This window comes from Gymnoscopelus microlampas (genome assembly GCF_963454915.1).
Source record: "Gymnoscopelus microlampas genome assembly, chromosome: 1".
Lineage (NCBI taxonomy): Eukaryota > Metazoa > Chordata > Actinopteri > Myctophiformes > Myctophidae > Gymnoscopelus > Gymnoscopelus microlampas.
Window position 1 is genome coordinate 12391033 of NC_139962.1, and position 20392 is coordinate 12411424.

The 20392-nt window shown below is 42.0% G+C and overlaps 1 protein-coding gene across 1 annotated transcript in view; it reads right to left on the reverse strand.

Moving 5' to 3' along the window:
* otog (otogelin) overlaps positions 1–20392 on the reverse strand; it is a gene marked incomplete at its 5' end in the record, with an annotated part of 86053 nt that overhangs the window by 44195 nt on the left and 21466 nt on the right. The window contains 10 exons of the mRNA XM_084053802.1: positions 4875–5040; positions 6080–6123; positions 6428–6502; positions 8280–8445; positions 10121–10333; positions 10530–10654; positions 14123–14300; positions 15058–15190; positions 17697–17842; positions 19151–19197. Coding sequence (XP_083909928.1) covers positions 4875–5040; positions 6080–6123; positions 6428–6502; positions 8280–8445; positions 10121–10333; positions 10530–10654; positions 14123–14300; positions 15058–15190; positions 17697–17842; positions 19151–19197 — 1293 coding nt within the window. The remainder of the gene's footprint in view (positions 1–4874; positions 5041–6079; positions 6124–6427; positions 6503–8279; positions 8446–10120; positions 10334–10529; positions 10655–14122; positions 14301–15057; positions 15191–17696; positions 17843–19150; positions 19198–20392) is intronic.

Consider the following 20392-nt stretch of genomic DNA (forward strand, 5'->3'; position numbering starts at 1 on the left):
CATAAAAATCCACCGTAGACGTGTTATGAGCTACAGTACTTTCTGTCAATGAATTCCATGCAGGTGTTTTTTGTAAGTGTCAGAGTCCGGAAGCGCTTGTTTTCAATAACGCAACGTCCTGCTGCCTCCTGCATTATGTGCAAATTCGGTGGTACGCAGATGCCTGTAGCCATAGCTGCGGTGTCAACGCTAAGCACCGTGCTACAGGTAGCGCGTCTGTGGATTCGTCTATAGCAGCAGCCTGCCTTTTCGATCTTTAATTAGCAATATTTGCAATACCTGAGTGTGCTTTGCTTCAAGTGCCACTAGTAAAAAGCCTATTGATATTAATGAACAGGGATTTAACATTGTTCCTATAGTTCATATATAGCTCAAATGAAATAAACTCATCAAAAGTACCGCTGACTTCACACTCTGTGTTAATTTCACTGATACAATAAGCCGACCTACTTACTCACTTACTTAATTCAGTCTAATCAGAAGCTGAAATAAAACATATCCCCACTGGTGATACAAATTTATGACCAGAGGGGGGGTATCAAAAGCCGAGGCATGGACAGTAAGTTGTAGCTTAAAACTACTGTATAACAGCTATATTGTAGCTTATAGCTAGCTTTACTTTACTACTGCTGTATGTGGGCTTAAAGCGCCACAGCACCTGGATATACTGGTTCATACGAGTTCACAGGACAAGTTAGGCTAATTGTCACAAAATGAGGAATGAATGGTGGACATTTTGATCATAAACAAAGTAAACCATTGTGAATGAAAACACAATAGTTTCTGCTGTCAGCACCTCTGTTAATTATTTCCCATTACGGGCTTTTAAATCCTGCCTCAGATGAATACCTGCGGTTGACTTTGCGTTCGATCTGTTTGAGTTGGGAGTTGTCTTTTTTCTTTAAAAAAAATAATAATAATCCCAATAGCCATCTAACTTACTGTTGGACAGTGAGGGGATGCTCCTTACAGTTTCCTGCTTTAGACTCGGAAAACAAAAATGACCAAGCTGTTGTTTATGTAGTCTTTGGCTATTACCTTTATTGTTTTGGCTCATCTGTTACTGCTGCAGGATATTGCTATCAAATCTATGAATAAGTAAAATAAAATCTCACTGGTCAAGAAAGGTAACTGTAGATAGGGCATAAACTTCAACTTCTTTGTTCAAAGATCGAATTGACCATACAGTACAGCATATTAAAGGGATAGTTCACCCTTAAAATGACTTTTTTTCTATCGATTAGTCACCCCATGGAGACTTGAATTCATGGATATTTTTTTAGTTTGTGTCGCATTCCTAAGCCAATAATTTGATGACCGGCAGCGGTTCCGGTAGGAGACCCAAAGAGTCTCCTTTGTGTTCCCTACCGGAACGGCTGCCTACCGGTCCACTGGTCATCAAATTATTGGCTTACGAATGCGGCAAAAACAAAAAAATAACCATGAAATCAAGTCTCCATGGGGTGACTAATCGATAGTTTCGGGTGGACTATCCCTTTAAGCCACACAGTGCGCATACAGTACAATTAATTTATAATTATTATATTATATGTATTATTATACAATTAACAGCTCCCCATTTTTTATTTATTTAAATTCACCAGTAATTCAAAGGATTTCAAACATTTTAGATTTATAATGTATGTCAACATGTATTGATGGTTTACTGCTTACTTAATCAGTCCTGTTACAGTTTGTTCCCTTGTTTAATATTTTACTTCAAAATCGTACTGAACAACGTGTTGGGGCCGTAGTGTCCCAGAGTCTGTGTAAACACTTGACTGGGTTAAAGTCCCACGAGTATAAAATGCTCTTTTACAATACGATACTCCGGACAAATCTGATACGGTGAGAAAAAGTAAAACCATAATTACATTCCGATTAGATTTTGTATAATTTATTCTATTCTAAATGCCTTTTATGTCTTTAAATGCCTTTTATGTCTTTAAATGCCTTTAACGCCTTATGTATTTGAATGACCTTTGTGTATGAAATGATGTGCAACAAAATAAACTCGCCTTGCCGTCATAGCATAACTGTTTGTTTTAAATAGCTTTAATAGGTGAAACTGACCTGACTTCACCTGACTTGACTCAACCTATGATGTCATGTGACGAGGTCACATCTGACTAAACCTTTAAAACCTGCCGACACTACACTATGGCTCCATCGTATAAGGCCTCTTTGTGTCCATATGTACCACAAACTACGTGCCAAACTATCAAGTTCCAGGGAGTTATTAAACACTCATGACAGCCCCCTGTTGCCCCAGACTTAGCTTTCCATGATGTCTACTTACGTGGGGTTCGTCTCGCTACGAAAAGGTTTGAGAACGGGAACTGGTGAATCACACAGATAGAGTAATCTGAGACATCTTCCCAAAACTCCCATCTTCCTCTACCAGGTAGCAACATTGCTGATTGGTTTAAGAGTTATTTGTTCACTCATAGAGCTGATATACAACTGATACTGGTTTTGATTATCAGAAGCATTAACTCTGATGCTATGGATAATGACAGAAATGGCCAATAAGGTCAAAAAGGGTTTACTGGACTGATCTGGGTCAAATTTTCATCTTATTTTGTCCCCCCCAAATCAACATTTCCAAATCTACTTCCAAATTCTACAATTGTATTTCCAATTTGATTCAAGAGCACATTTTGCTCATGAAATGAATTCATTGATAGATACATTTTGATATTATGTTGCAGCACTATGAAATGTGTTATACTATTGCAAGAAAGGTACAAAGTCAAGGGACGAATATTTGTTTTAACCTTACTACATCTCTGGGTGCACAATTCTCTTTGTACATCAACACAGCCACATTATACATAAGTCGAGCTACAGTACACTTCATGCTTTGAATCATATTTGTTTATCTGGTATTACAGGCCTTAGTACTTCAAATCCATTAGACATGGATACAACACTGTCAATCAGACTGCTATAGGTCAACCATCCAAAGATATGAGATAAGATAAAGATATAATCCATGTAAACAATATTCCCATGAGGATGACTCTTGATTTATGTCTGAGAATAAGACCACTTAACCCCCCCCCCGTTCAGTCTGGCAGCCAAGAGGGATTAACAGGATCAGGTGGCGAAAATGTATGCCATACTGTCTGTAGACCATGCCTGGGAGAGAGAACATTTTGTCTCCCACAATCCAGAAACTAGAGGTTCATCTGGGGTTTGTGTTAGATCTGTGACGTGAGCCATCAAGCAATTGAAGGTTCCTCAAAGACCTATAGCAATTTGACTTCTTTGCAAATGTATAGAAATTCAGATCAAATTAATAACTTCCACTGCTGAAAGTCTTCCAAGACAATTCTTAGCGTGTACGACAAAGCTTGCTGTATATGGCCGTATTTCACACTGTTTCATACCTACAAAGCACTTTTAGAATGCAACATGATGTTCTTGTGTTTAACAACACCATAATATTATTCATCAAGACAAAGTCGTTAATGTAGGGGGTTTCCACTTACACCTGGTAACTCCCCTCCCTGGACTTCCTGACATCGGCCCGATGTGCTACGCTCCTCCCACAATGCGAGGGAGTTCAAGGGTTACAGCCACAATGGCAAACACACACAGACAATTTTCACAAAGCCCGAGCCCAGTGCAGAGCCCATGCCCTCAGCCACAGTGACACAGTCAGCATGGACGCTGCCCAGCCTGACCTCACAGCTTTAGGTTTCTTCAGGTCTAATCATTCAGGGAGAATAGCATCTTTTGTGTGATGCTCAGCATGAATGAAAGAAGCCACTGTGAGATCATTGATGGGATGGGATGACCAATAGAAAGCAACTGCAGCAAAGTTGACAGGAGGGTAAGCATAGAAACGGAAAGTATAGAATGGACATTTCATAGCAATGTTGTGTTTTCGTGTCAAAGATGGAGGAGGAAGAGATCAGTCCATGAGGGCCTCCATTACGCATTTGTTTGTTATAAAGATGCATTGGTTATTATGGTATCCATAGAAATAAGCTATAAGGTCCCCCAGCCCTGTGCTGTGAACACGGAAGTAGAGCACTTATGACCTATCTATTCTATTCTATTTTATCTATAAGGGTAGCAGTTTACTTGAATATTTTGTGCTTCAGGCGTTATAAGACACTGCAGGAAGTAGGTTTGTGTACACACCTGAGCTGAGTGGTTACCTGCAAGCCTTTAGTTGATTAGCTCTATTGTTAACTTTGAGTCCTCCATAAAGAGCCGATTAATTATCGTTTATTTAATTTCTCTGTAATAACTGCTAAACCCATGCATAGGTCATGCATTTTCCCCGTAAATTTCCAAACTTCTCTCAGATTTGTTGAAACACCACCGGGCCTTACTCATTAAAATCTCCCGCCAACTCCCCCATACCCATGCTTTCCACTACCGCGTTATGGCGGATTGCTAGTTAGCTAATGTTTGTCTTTTTGACAACTTTAACTAGCTAACAATTTGCTGAGCATTCAATACCCGGTGATTTACACCTATCAACAGCTGAGTGCTGCTCAGTATAACTAACTATAGTACCATAAGCCTGGTATTACAGTAATAAAACATTGGCGATAACCGTCTAAAGCCTATCGCTGTTGTTTGCGCCTAACAAACAAAGGACCAGGACCCTGGTCAACCAAGTATATAGGGTTTAACTGGTTAAATCAAGTGTCTAGTCAATGAAGCTTCAATAGCCCGTGCTGAGCTAATGCAATAGGCAAATGTATACTTTGTTAAAATGACCATGTTGACAAGTCATGTCAACACTTGTGTCATTTTTGTTGGTCGACACTAATGCCAGACAAGTTGTCTTACGAATACAAAACAGCTAATACCTTTCTCTGAGCTGGTGTCAGGTGGGTGCTGCAGGTACTCACCCTGGAGGACAGGCACATCCGGCCACGCAGGGTTCATGTGTTGAGCAGGTGAGGTTAAGCAGGAAGGACTCACAGGTCTGCTCACAGGCCAAGCCCTGGCCCACCACGAGACCGTCTTCACCGTCAGAGCAGTTGAGATACACCTGGCCTGGAGGGCACAGCTTGACTGGGGATAGTGGGGATGTGAGCAGTGGAAAGAGTGGAAGCATAAGAATTGTGGATCTAAAACCAAATATACTGTACTTCACTTTTTTTTCCTATAAACAACGCTCACTCTTAGAAAATGATTGCTATAAAACAACCTTATGGAATACTGCTACACTGCTTTAGCAATTGTAAAAGTGAAATTGTGTATGAAGGGGACTGTTAGGTCCGAGGAAGCCAGTGGAAAGCAGAGAGGGGATGTGTTATGGGGAACAAGACAGATGCTGGCAAAGTTCTGAACATGGAATTATTAAGGGGTTTTGTGGGGCCATTTACCCTACAAAGGCAAAAAGCAGAAGATGTAATGACTAGGTTTTAGATTTCATATCAATTGCAAAATACAGCACATACAGTACATTATGTTTATAAAATGATGTACGGTATTATCCACTTATATATGAACAGTAGTTATGGCAGGACAAGAAGATGTTTTTCTCAGTTACTGCTCTTTGGCTTAGAATGAAGAGGATGGAGAAACAAGTGTGAGTGTGAAAGGGGGGGGGGGTGGCAGGATCTAAAATGACACCAAGCAAATCCACTGTGAAGAAAGGACAAACCCAATAACCATCAATGCTGACAGAGAAGCACCAAGTCTGAGTTACAGTAGCAGTTTGAAGCTCTTGCTAATCATCAGTTGCGAAGCGTTGCAAAAGTAGAAGCAAGAATTAACAAGATTATTGATTCAATCAAGAATCAAGATTTTTTATAGTTGATTGAAACTATTGTTATGAGTCTTTCTGTTTGTTTATGTATATGTACAATATATAGGCCTACGTCAATCTGACAACTCAATATAGAGTACTGTCTTCATCAAATCCACAATGCCATGAAACTTTACATTGAATCTCAATATCTGCTGTTAGTTTGTGTTGACTTTCATGAGGTGGTTGGGGAGGAACCAGGCATAGTGAGTGAGTGATACATCAGGGAAGCCATAGTGGCAGATTATTTCACCTAAGGGCAGAATTTTGAGGATAACGATGATCCACAAAGCAACTTACCAGTGGCAGCACTTTGTGGAACTAGTTTGCCATTGTGACAAAGCCTGGAGAGAAGGAGAGAGCTGTTACACGGCAGTGATCAACGCAAACATCTGAAGGGGGATTAAAGGTAAGAATTTATTTAAATATATCCATCACGGGTTAATAGAACGATGTGATTTAGGTTAAAAGAGGGATGTACTGGAGGGTAAATATGAGAATCTATATGAGGTTAGTATCACGTGAAGGAGACGTTTTCATTTAGTATCATGTATTTATCGTGTACATGGATGACATTCTGGAGGCTAATATAAAGATCTGTCTCCTTGTGTTTCTTTGCAGATGTGGCAGAGAGGAGGCGGGGCTTACTGTAAACCCGCTGATGTCATGATCACATCGCCTGCTTCGTAGTCTGCCCCCAGGAAGCTACAAGGACACTCGCCCCTGTTGACACACACACACACACACACACACACACACACACACACACACACACACACACACACACACACACACACACACACACACACACACACACACACACACACACACACACACACACACACACACACACACACACACACACACACAGACAGAGGTTTGTACACACACAGACAATAGCAATGAGCAGAGCTTTTTCTGCTTCTCCCCAGTTTAAGACTGCAGCACCAACGGTAGATCCAAATACATAGACACCCAAAGCTTTTGTTTTATCTTAATGTACTTGTATCACCCTTTTAAACAAACTCCTTCTTGTTATGATACTCTTCTTGGGTGGAACGGAGTGGTGCTAAACCTTGTTTAACGGGGGGCTAAAAAGCCTTTGTAACATATAGGCCAGCGCCACACATCGGCCTCTGTACTACAAATTCTTTCTCACTGGTTATCAGATATCTGTGTCGTCCCCCGCTCGAATGGGAATGAAAGGGGGGTTTCAGAGAGAATTCCGCGATGTAACTCTAGCACATGGTAAGTAAGGCAGCATGCCACGCTAGGATGTAAAAACCTGGGGACATTTTAGGGGGAATTAAGTCTTCTAGGGCAGGGACAGGTTGAAAGAGAGAGTGCACAATTACCGAGGTCTGCTGGCTCTATAATGTCTACGGGAAAAGATACAAGGATTTCCACTTAAAGGCTGATCTAAACTTTAGAGCAAATACAAATATCACTTTGTGAGGACTTGTTTGGTTGAAGCACTCTAGCCAGCAGTTCCTAGCTAGCCAGTTGGCCATTAACTGCAGTACCAATCAGTACCACTTGGATCAACTGAAGAATGTAGTATGTGCGTGTGTGCGTGTGTGCGTGTGTGCGTGTGTGCATGTATGCGTGTGTGTGTGTGAGCACGAGAGCACGTGTCTGTGTTGTTTTTGTAAACAATAAGTAAGCCTAATGCTGATTCGGAAAGTTTTTTTTCACATGTTCTAGTATTGCAGTAGAGCGTCACTTTTCTATGGTATGTACAGCCAATGTGTGCATCATTAGCCATGTCTCTTGTTGAAGCATCATTAAGATACAGTATACGGCTGGCGTAGCGGTCCAGGCACCTAGGCTCAATGTAGCCTGACAGTGCGTCGCGGGTTTGAGTCCCGATCCTGACGGCCTTTGCTGCACGTCACTCCCCATTTCCTGTCAGCCTATTGTCCTATCAATAAAGGTATAAAAGCCCCCAAAAAATAAATCTTTAAAAAGGTACAGTATGCCTGATTTATACTTAATTTCGTCCGGGTGTTGTGCACCGAAAATAGCAGAGCTATGATAGCAGATTTGAAGTAATGTGGCAGCAACTGAAAAATTGCTGTTGGTGTATATAATTTACCAAGTTCATATGCTCGTGTATATACGCTGATGTTCTCTCTTTTTTCCTCTTTTTTGTATTCTCTCTCTTTCTTTTTTTGATCCTTCTTACGATTGTTTTGTTTGTTTTTATTATTATAATTACCTATAATCTGAAGGAAGCCGAACAAAAATACGTTTTACTCTTATGTACCTGTACACAAGATGAAGCAATGAAGCACAACCTTGAACCTTGTAGAATGCCGGTGTGCAACACCCATGGGCACCTAAGTATAAATCACCTCCCTGAAGCCCTATCTGCACCCTATCTCCACTCACCCCAAGTGACTCAATAGGGGAGCAATGATAAAAGCCACAAATGAATAGAAGTCTAGTATTGACAATCACGTACATGCAAATGTTATGTTTTGTGTTCAAAAGCACTGACCTTGGCACACAGGTCTGTGAGCGGCCGTTGTAAAAGGTGCCCTGAGGACAAACACATCCCTCCTCACACTCGTCCCCACAGTGCAGCGGGATGGACAGAGCAGAGCAACGGCGCTGGCACGACGACACACATGTGCCATACTCCATGGTCTGCGGACAGTCGATGGCTACAGGGGGTTAAAGCACCATCAGCACAGGACAATCTGAACACATAGTCTGTCTTTATACATGAAATACACAAAAACAATGACAGTCAGTTCGTTCCATGTGTGGCAAACAAAAACATATATGCTGCCAAGTGCCAACCACTTGCACATGAACCAGCACTCATCAGTCAACAGCCGCCTGCCTAAAGTTTGGCTGAATCTTGACCCGCCCTAAGATTTTCGTGGCCCTAAGCAAGATTTTTTTTTTGGTCCCCCCCCCCCCAAACACCCCCATTATAAAATCATTATGTCATTTTTTATTGCATACTAAAATAATAACGTAGTTGTTGGATAGGAGATACATGACATATATGAAAGTAAAAAAATGTTTTAAAAGCGACCAAGCGACCGCTTATATTGCTTATAGCAGCAGCCGGCCCTGGCATTAGGCCACGGACCCCCATTTAATGGCATTTCTATCTCTGGGACCCCAATTTATATTTTAAAATCAATCTTAATTTAACTTTTTGACAGTGTACAAATGGAACCAAATGGACCTGTTAGGGTCCATTTGGTTCCATTTGTATACTCTCAGAGTTACAGACCCATAAGGGTCCATTTGGTTCCTAACTATCCATCATTTAGCTGGGGACCCCCTGGAACTCCCTCAAGGACCCCTGGGGGTCCCCGGACCCCACTTTGAGAACCAATGCTATAGACTCTATAGCAGAGAGACGGGGAGACTCCTTTGTTCAGTCTCGTCTCTCCAACTCTTTAGTAAACAGAAAATACATTTTCAGTTGGAACACAAACACCAATTTCATCCAATCAGCTTAAATTTGATAGTGTTCCATTTCCAATTCCAGGGAGAGCTGGAGAGACAGGAAGACCTCTGTTACTGAACACAAACTCTATAGCAATGATTACTTTCAAAATATAAAACTATTTAATACTTAATGTAACACTTTTAACACTTTAATTATAATAATTTACAGCACCTTTAATTTATACTTATAACCATGTCGGGAATGTACAGCAGAAGTAACATAAATGAAAAAAGTGTGGACCCTAGTCACGTCGACCCTTTTTTCAGTTCATATGACACGTCAACAGAGTATTAAACAGACTTTAGTGTTTGCTAACTTTCAAATTGCCAGGTAACTAAACATGATTTGGTACTGTAACATCTTGCTGGTAGGTAGGACAGTCCAGTGGTTCTCAAACTTTTTCATGTCAATGACCCCCAAATTGCATTTGGCCACAGACCCCCATATACAATTTGTGTTGTTAAAAATAGAATATTCAGAAATGTTACAAAAATGTCAAGATCTTTTGAAAATGGCAGATCTACAAGCTCAAAACGCGTTGTGTCGCGTTGTAAGCTTGTAGATTGCCTATTTTCAAATAGCCGATATACAGTATAGGTTTAAGTGGTTAAACTGATTTTTGCTTTGGACCCACTTTGGACACCCCAAATTTCCAAGGGAATGCAAGATCACATACGGTAGCATTCACACGATGCAAATCAATAGTGATCAAGGACATAGGACCTAAACTACTAATTTGACCTAATAACTAATTTAACCTAATACTAACTGAATTGACAATGATCGATAATTGATTTACATGGGAGAGATATGAGTTAATAAATCTGAGGGGACATGTGCCCTCTCAGTTTGACCACTAGGCCACTCACCACAGTCGGCAACGTGGGCTCGGAACTCGATGACCACAGAGTGCTTTCGGCATTGGCGAGCGTAGTGTGCCAGCGCTGAGCAGAGGCAGGGCGTTCCGCACTTACAGGTGTCTGCACGACACTGATGCTGGAAGGGGGCGGGGCTAATGTACTCGTGGCAGGCGGAAAACACTTCCTGGTTCAAGATGTCACACATCTCCGTGGCGTAGGATGCTGAGTGGGAAGGTAACCAATTTAGTCTCTTTTTTAAACTTTTTTCTTTTTTACGTTTAACTGTTTCCCTTAATTTTTCAAGGGAAAGAAATAACATTTCCCCCTCATTTTACATAATACTGTGCTGTTTTTCCCCTTCCTACATTGTGTGTGTGTGTGTGTGTGTGGGGGGGGGGGGGGGGGGCAGTGTACATACCAGCTTGTTGGTGAGTATCACAGGGGTCAGGTTGAAGCGGGCTATGGCTCTGCGCGCAGGCTGATGAAACTCTCCAGGCATTCCCAAAGAGCTGCGGGGTGCTCTCTATCATACCTGATGGAGAGCTGAGAGAGAGGGGAAGAGAGAGAGAGAGAGACAGAGACAGAGACAGACAGACAGACAGACAGACAGACAGACAGACAGACAGACAGACAGACAGACAGACAGACAGAGCTCCATTACAACACTATTCAAAACAATTCAACCATATTGGCCAATTAGGCTACACTCAGAAATACAAGGGATCTGACTTGGTATACCGGTAGGTTCCTCTCTATATTCACACAAAATCACAATCAAAGAAACAATCAATTAAAATGTGATAACTGCTAGTTAATGGACATTCTCAGTGGCCTGGTACAGTAGACAGGTGTGGTTGCATTTACCAAATCAAAACAAAATATGAGCACAATATTGTAATGGAATTACACGATCTGTGCGGAACATTGCACTCAATGCCGAACAATATATTATACTTGCAGTTCCATAGGAAATGGTGGTTGAAGCTTTACATTGATTCTTCAAAATGATCCAGGAGCCCAGTAACGCTTGTACTATCCCTGCATGTGCCATATATCAGGGTTATCTTTACCGTGGCTCACCAACTTCCGATTGATTGAATACTAAATAATCATGTTTGATAACAGTACGGCAGTACAGTCAAGAAAGCTCTACTAAAAGGATGACACAAAAGCCCTTGTTTCCAATGTAGTCCATTATCCAACTTCTCATCACAAACAAGTGTTGAGAGTCAACTTGTTCCCACTCACAACTTTTTTATGTTCTCAATAACCTGTGTCAGGCGTGACAGCCTGACACGGGTTCTTGAGAACATAACAAACCTGTGTCTGCCCTTCCTTCCCCGTATCTCTTCACTGACATATCATAAATCAGAGATGCATCAGGAGTTTGATACACGGGTGGCAGCATGTCCAGACAACTGTATGTCGGGGGCAGGCGGGTGGGGGGGTACCAGGGCGAGCGGAGAGTGGGGGGAGGTGGGCATCACAGCACACAGGTCTCTGATGCACCTGTGCTCAAAGTGAGGGGGTCAAGCAGGTAGGGTCCAATTGCTTTCTATCTGTGATGTAATCTGATATCCTGTCACCAGACCACGGGGAGAATGAGATTTTTTTCGTGGCTAGGATGGCGCAGCTGTGCTCATGACATGACATGGGGGAGTGGAGTTTGTGTTCCCATGGATTGATAAACCATCTCCAGGCATTTTCCAAGATCTTTCCTACTTTCCGACTATGGTCCAATACGAACACTGAGTAAATGCATTGAACAAATCAACAATTGGATGTGCCAACATTTTCTTCAATTAAACAAAGGCAAAGCTGAAGCAATAGTTTTCGGAGCCACGAAAGACAGATTAAAAGTCAGCGCCCAACTTCAATCGGTAATGTTAAAAACCTCTAGCCAAGTCAAAAACCTTGGCGTAGTCATGGACTCAGACCTATATTTAAACAGCCACCTTAACACAATCACAAAGTCAGCCTACTACCGCCTCAAAAATATAGCACAGGTTAAAGGACTTATGTCTCAGCTGGATCTTGAAAAAATTGTCCATGGATTCCTCTTCAGTTGATACAGAATGCTGCTGCTCAACTCCTTACTAATACCAAGCAAGTGGAGCATATCACTCTAATCCTTAAATCCTTGCACTGTCTTGTCTTGCCTTGCCTTGCCTTACTTCTTGGTTGGTTTGCTTTTATCATTGATCTCCAGATTTGTCTTTCTTGTTTGGCTAATTCTACAATTCTTTCTTACTTTTTAAATCAATTAAAAGGAATTTCCTCATCAATTTCCAATCTTATTATTTCTCTAATAGTAAGCCTATTATTTTAGCTAGGAGCTAGGGAGCCTATGCTAGGAGCCTATGTCTGGCTCCTAGCTACATCTCAGATTTGTTTAAATCCTTAATACCACAGCATGCAGGGTCCTCCGAATCCTGAAATTAAAATGTTCTCCCAAGGACCATTAATTAGTCATCATACAGTACTAAATTCTAATTTAGACTTTTTTCATTTCGTTTTTGATAATTCTTTCCCCCATTTTTTTAAACAACCAAATGAATGTCAAAATAATGTCGGAAAATATGGACAATAAATGTGCTGGGAACATGAAGCTTACTACTATTTTTCACTATGAGTAAATTAGTTCCACTTGTGAATTTGTGAATTTGTGTATGTATTGAAATGGATTCATCTGATCAGAATAATTGTATTGTATTGAACTGAATAACGGTGATTAGAGTTTCCATGATGCTTTGAATTGTTTACTAAAGAATCATAATCGGATTGAACTGTCATATATATATTTTGTATGCTTTCAATTCATCTGCACCGTTCATTTGAGGATGTTCACCTGCTACTCAGGTGTCTTGGAGCCAATAATATCTCAATGATCATCATTCATTCTTAAATGTTGAATTGAACGCACATTTTTGAAATTGGAGAGCACAGTGAACACCTTAATATTGAAGTACTAAATCAAAATTGCCATGTAGCTGTCAATAACCAACAAAAAGGGGGTGTTTTAATCAATCACTTTCTACTGCGTGATTGCAATTCCGCCTCCCCATCCCCCGTTTCAAAAAGCATGATGCGGCTCTCTACGTCTGGCACTTTAGCGGACAACTTTGATGTATATCCACTTACGGCTGTGAGCAAACATCCGCCCTTTATGGCAGCCATTACTGGGGCGCTACAGTGGCTCTCCTATTCGAGCTAACAGTAAATTCCTTGTGGAGGTGGCACGTCCAGGCGCGGCCATCTCAGTTGGGCGCTCAGCTGTCCCCTCTAAAAGAGGTGATTAGGGAGGGCAGCTGTTTGATGCTGAGCCGCCCGGGCCAGTGTGCATTACAGAGAGAGAGAGGCAGAGAGCACTTCTCCACAGCCTCCCTCTCTGGCTCTGAAACAAGAGTATCCTCTCTCTCTCTCTCTCTTTCTGCCTGCATGAAACTCTGTCATTTTCTCGTCCCCCCGCCCTTGTCTCTCTCTTGTTCGCTCTCTCTCTCTCTCTCTCTCTCTCGTTTCATCAAACTCTGTCATTTACTTTTCCCTTTATCGTTAACGTCATTCCCTGTTTGTCCTCCTCTCACTCCGTCACCGTCGCTCAGCTCAGAGACGTTGGTAGCAGTGGTTCTCAAACGTTTTCGTGCCAAGGACCCCCAAATTGATATGTATGTGGCCGCGGACCCCCACCTGAAAATATGCTGTGCCAGGGACTCCCAGAAGCAACGATTTATGTTAAAATGTTCGCTTTAAAAGAAATATATTCAAAGATTTGCACGAATCTTCAAGAATTTTTCAAAAATAGCAGATCTACAAGCTTGTAGATCTGCTATTTTTGAATAGCCAAAGTATAAAAGGTTAAAATTATTGTATTGCTATATTCACACATTTTGCTGGGGACCCCCTGGAACCCCCTCAAGGACCCCTGGGGGTCCCCGGACCCCACTTTGAGAACCAACGAGATAAAGGGGAATAGAGGTCAGGGGTCATCCCGACCACAGGGGGTGCACTTACAGGAAGTCGTCCTGGATGTTGCCGTTGAAGGTGCCACAGAGACCCACCGTGTCGTCCTTCCACTGCCCGTCCACCTGCAGGTACAGACGGAACTGGCTCCAGCTGTACTGCAGCTCCAGGCCCAGAGACGTCTTCACGTGGAGGAACATGGACGACAGCTCCTGGATGTGGAACACCTCTGGAGGAGAGGAGAGGAGAGGAGAGGAGAGATTTGCCTTTTCGCTATGATATGGTTAGAATCTGACAAGATTCTAACCATATCATAGCATGGGGTAAACTCTGCATAAACACAAGTTCAGGGGTTCTATTCATAATTCTCATGACAGGTTTTGTCATTTGCAGTTGTCATTTAATGATAATCACCTGTGACCTGCTAATTGATTACAACAATGACCTATTTTTACTAATGCTACTGGCTACTAACAGAGTTTTACTGGCTTGTTTTTCTTTTTACTATTTGGCTACAATCTTAATAGACATTCAAAACAAGTGTCATATAACAAGGTTTGTAGAATCATTCTCTTAATCATGCCAGATCCTTTGGGGCGACAAGATGATTCACAGGGTTTTTCTGACACATTTCCAAACAAACCTACAAAAGCATGAGAACAGCACAGGGATGAAACCACTGACAAGCAAAGGGGACTATGCTCCGAGGGACCTTGTTGTGTGCGACACAATGTGACCGATAACACAGTGATAATACAGTGTTTCTGAACAAAGTCCAGCATATTATGCGAACATCCAAGGGTTAGGTTCACAGGGCTATGCTGGATGTTGTTCCGAAACATTGTGTTACCAACAAGTCACATTGTGTTGACCTAACAATGTCCCTTGGAAGATATTAGCCCCTTGTCTGGGGCGAGCCCTTTGCAGCACCAAAACAACATGTGTGGACAATGAAGAGAGTGTGACAGTGGATATAGAGCGTTTACCGTCAGAGTAGGGCAGGGAGATGCGGTATTGTCCAGACATGAAGACCTCTCCCAGGTGGCTCAGTGTGATCTCCGTCCTTGGGTCCTCATCAATGACCAGGGTAACTGATTGGATGCAGGCACCGTCTAGGTTCTGCAATCGAGAAGAGATAGTTTGACCACAAAGTGACCGCTGTTGTTTGTCCTTAGGGGCGACGAATGCGAAACAACCTGATGATGAGTGAGGTTGAAATGATGATGCTGGGGGAGGGGGACCTTCTTCTTCAAAGTGTGTTGAATTCTTCACTGGATTGGACTGAAATACCTCTACCTTAAAGTCTCTGTGGGATGGTCGGTTGGTCGGTCAGTTGGGTGAAATGGGCGAAGTATGGGGGCATGATGATGATGGGGTGTCTCACTGCAGAGCCCGGGTCTCTTAACCCTTTTAGACCGGGAACGCATCTGTGTGTCATTTTAAGATTTATTTGGCTATTTTTTTTAAAACTTGAAAGTTTGTGCAAATCTTTTAAAAAAAAATTTCAAGGCAAACATTTGTAACTAGAATGTTTTCTTTTTTGACAGTTTTTTGAAAAAACATATGCTGCTACAGTATATATCAGTGGTGCTCAAACCTTTTCATGTCAAGGACCCCCAAAATTATATGTATTTGGGAGCGGACCCCCATCTGAAAATATTTTGTTCCAGGGACCCCCCCAGAAGCAAAGATTTAAGTTATATAAAAATATAAAACATATACATATTCAAAGATTTGCACACATTTTCACAAAAAAAGAAACAAAAAATAGTAGATCTAAAAGCTCATAGCACTATTTTTTTAGCCAAAGAAATAAAAAATGTTTTACACAGATGCGTTCCCGGTCTTAAAAGGTTAAGTTAGAGCGAGTTAGTGTGTCGGTCGGGGGAAGTGAGAGGAGAGACAGTAAGCGATCTGGCCCAATGAATCGTCTCTTTCATGAGCGCCACGGCACCGCGGGCCAAGACTCTCCAAGTCCATCTACCCCCCTCCTGCACCCACACACTCCGCCATGCTACCCCCCTACCCTTCCCCATCACTCACTTCCTAAAGTGATTCCTCAACACAGACACCATCCACCCCCCCTGACACCCCCCTCCCGGCCATCCTCTCCTCACCTCTACAACTACAAAGCCATGGAGCAAGATAAGGTAGTCTTGTCGGTTTTGGCTGTTCGGATTATGGCGCAGGCAGGGGCCCATCTGCTCTGATGATGCGTGTGACATCGTATACAGGGGGGGGGCGCTGCCCATGCATTGAGTTGGCTTGTCAGCGGCTCAAAGGCCGGCTGGGAAACGGGAGGCTCAGAGGAAAACTGTCTTTTCATGTTCTATCCGTCTGTCAAAAGTTTGACGGGGCCGTTTCCAGGAGGATTCCATCATCACTCATCTCTGGAATCAAGAGGGTTCATTTGTCATAACCCATACAGGTACAAGCAGCGAAATGCTTGTGTGAGAAGTGACAAATAAACCCTCTTGACTCTTGATTCACTTCCCACAGTCGCTGAGATGGAACACAGATTCCTGATACATGTTATCATCAATAACTGTTAGACTTAATTGTAGTTAAAGTTAAATCCCTATTTTTGGCATGTTTATATTGGTGAAAAATGTATAAACGTTTAAAGTTTTTAGATCTGCTATTTTTGGGATGTGACACCATCATACAATGAAGTATACAGTAAATTGATTTGTCAGTTATAATAGATAGCTGAAGATCATCTGATAGTGTAGTAAAGTATACTATATATTGTAGTTAATACTTAATTAACAATTGATACTCGATTAAATGTATATCTGTGTATATTATACTGCAGTCACTATATTTAATTGTAAATACTTTTACATTTACAGATATGTTGGGCACGTCAGTGCAGTACAGCTGAATTAGTATTTCATCTTTGCCACAGTTGAATTTCTGAACACTTTAATATCTATAATTTCCTGCCAAGTGTCTTATGTACCACTTGTGTTACAGCAGGTGTATTACTGCTCTCTTGTTGGGTACAAAGTTTGACTTCATTAATCGAAATACATTACACATCAAAATCCTGAGTAAAGAAACAGCTAAAATATTTTCCATTCTCTTACTTAAATTTAAAGAATTCACTGTAGAATAACAGTAGGTTCTTCTTTGAAGTGACTCTCTTTTACCAATTTAATGAATTTAAATGTTTTGTTGATGTGGGATAACTTTTACACAGTCAATCCGGGAACGCATGTGTGTCATTTTGGATTTCTTTGGCTATTCAAAAATAGCAGATCTACAAGCTCACAGCGCAGCGCTATGAGCTTGTAGATCTGCCATTTTTGAAAAATTGTGAAAATGTGTGCAAATCTTTGAATATATATATTTTTAAAGCGAACATTTTTAACTCAAATCTTTGCTTCTGGGGGTCCCCCCGGAACAACATATTTTGAGATGGGGGTCCGCGGCCAAATACATATAATTTTGGGGGTCCTTGACATGAAAAAAGTTTTGAGAACCACTGATATAGCAACAGTGGTTTTTCAGAAAACCGTTAGGACTTAGAAGACATTTGTAGATGTGTTCCCGGATTGAATGGGTTAACTGTAAGAATAGACCTGTAATGTACCATTCTGTACTGAATAACATTGTGACTCACAGGGCCACAGGGGGCATTCTGGATGGTGACCGTGAACCTCCCTGAGTTGCGACTCTTGGCCAGGACATATTGACACGTTGCTGGGAACGAGTAACTCCGGCCATCAAACGAATCGAAATACATATCTCCTGTTACAGAGCACTCTCCTGTGAAAAGACAAAAACAATGCAAATGTGATCAAAGGGCAACAGTTTAAACCAGTGATTTTTAATGCAATTTGATATGTATTAGGCCACGGACCCCCAATTGATACCATTTTGTTACCCCTTTCTTGGACCCCAAGCCACACTGTAAAATCCGTAAAAACTCTGAGTTATAGACCTGTAAGGGTACATTGGTTCCTAACTATCAATCATTTAGCCAGGGAGCCCTTAGAAGCCCCTCAAGGACCCCAACATTGAGAAACAGTGGTGTAAATGCTGTAGGAATGGAACACATTTTGTAACTTGTTGTTTAACATTGATCATGTCTACTCCTGACACACTGGACTGGAACATTCTAGTTTCTAGTTAAATTAACACAGTATCATTTTACAGTGTATTTGGCAAAATTGTATCTGTTCTTCATTTAGATAAAAATTAAGGTCGAAATATGAGACGTGAGAGTGGGAAACGGAGGCACAAGGAGAGAGCAGCAGCTGGATTTGGTCCCAGAGCGACTGAGGGCGTCGTGGATCCGGAGGAGGACTTAACCGCTCAACCGTTGACACAGCCACTTACTGTATATCCTAACTTCTTTATGCTCAGTCAGTAAGCCAATAACGGACTACATCTCTGATTTGGCTTCAGAGTTTTCATTTACATGGTCCTTGTGACTTATCTACTTTCCAACAGCATGTTGGAATGAGGCAGTGTATTTGGACTTACATATGGAATTTGGTTCCATTTGTACACTCTCATTTGCTTCCTAACTATCAATCATTTAACCCCCTCAAGGATCCCTGGGGGGTCCGTGGCGGCGCTGGTAACACTAACAATCACCAGACCCTTGTTGAGTGAGGAGTTTCATCAAGAGAGACTAACGCTGCTGACATTCTATCACCAGTTCTCAACACATATACATATATGATTATGATGATTATTATGACATGAATGATTGATAATGACACGTTATTAGTTTTCAGATATATTGCCTCATTCCAAAATGTGTTGCAAAGTATCAGTAAAAATTGATAAGCCTGTATGCAAGCATTTAGAAAACAAACTATTAAGCAATAGAATGTTTGGCTATAGAACGAACACAGAACTTCAGTGTTCATTTATCCATTTGTACAGTAACTCTGAGAAAGTACAAATGTAACCAAAATGGACAAGCAAGTCAATTTGGTTTCATTTGGTTCATTCTCAGAGTTAAATTAACACTGAGCATTTGACTGTGTGCACGCGAAAGCTCCAAACAAGGTATTACTCTTAATGAATGGTACAATGTCACGCTGTTGATGGAAGAGAACGCACCTGGACAACTGTGTTCGGTGCAGTTCCAGATTCCCCCCGCGCATGTGCTGCAGGAAGAGAAAGCAGAGACGTCCACAGGTGGATCAGGGAATATGAAATCCTGCACTAATCACACAGGATCACTGACAGGACCTCATGGAAGACCGGAATAATAACCCAGCTGCACTGGTCTGAGATTAAAAAGAGCATTATGGACCCTGCACAGTAAAATCCAGTGTTGATTTAACTCTGAAAGTGTAAAATAGGTCCATCATAGGTCCAATTTTACACTTTCAGGTGTTAACTCCGGGTTTTAGGCCTACTTGTGTGCGACAGTGTCTGAATTATTATACATGAGGAAGTTACCATTTGCATTTCCTTTCATTACTTAGGCGGCTGTTTATCAACCAGTGCCATGTACACTGGTACTGGTACATGGCATAATTGCAGGTGGTCCATGGGTGTTGGGGCGAACACATTTTTGTAATGACTAGTTCAAGTGTGTGGAGAGCTGCCTGGTGGCAGAATGCCCAGAGCACCGCTGATCAGAGTGTTATCCTCGCAAGAGGTTGAGTTAACGCCTGGGAGCTCTAGTAACCGATGACGGTAACGAGTAGTCGAGTTGAAATGGATCTTCTCACAAAGGTTTCCTTTCTCTCTTATTTTCAATATTAGTATTTTTTTTATCCCACGATTTTGTAACCCATTTTTTCACCCAGTGCCAATTGTCTAAGTAATACTGGGTGCTACACTCCCTCTGCCAGCCTAGGGAGAGTCTAGAGCCGAGCTCATGCCTCCTTCAATGCATGAGCTAGGAAGCCGCTTCTTATCACCTGACAGGGGGGAGGTTCCCTGGTTAGACGCGTGGAAGGAACACGTTATTCCAACCAGTTCCTTTCCCCTCCATCAGGTGCCCCGGCTGACCAGGGGGAGGCAGTATAGAGACCAGGATTACTGCATGTTTTTGTGAGGGTACCTACCCTAGGGGACACGGGGAGAACATGCAAACTCCACACAGAGAGGCCCTTTCACCAACCCCACCTAGGGTATTAGTCTTACTGAACTGAAATATCTCTGGAACTCCATTATCTGTCGTCGGCTCAGCCTTATATAGTGACTTATATGAAAAAAAGAAATGTTGGGCGCCCGCTGGCCTATCGGTCCAGGCGCATACCACATATGCTGGTAATCCAGCTTGACAGCGTGTCACGTGTTCGACTCCCGTTCCGACGACCTTTGCTGTGTCACCCCCCACATCTCTCT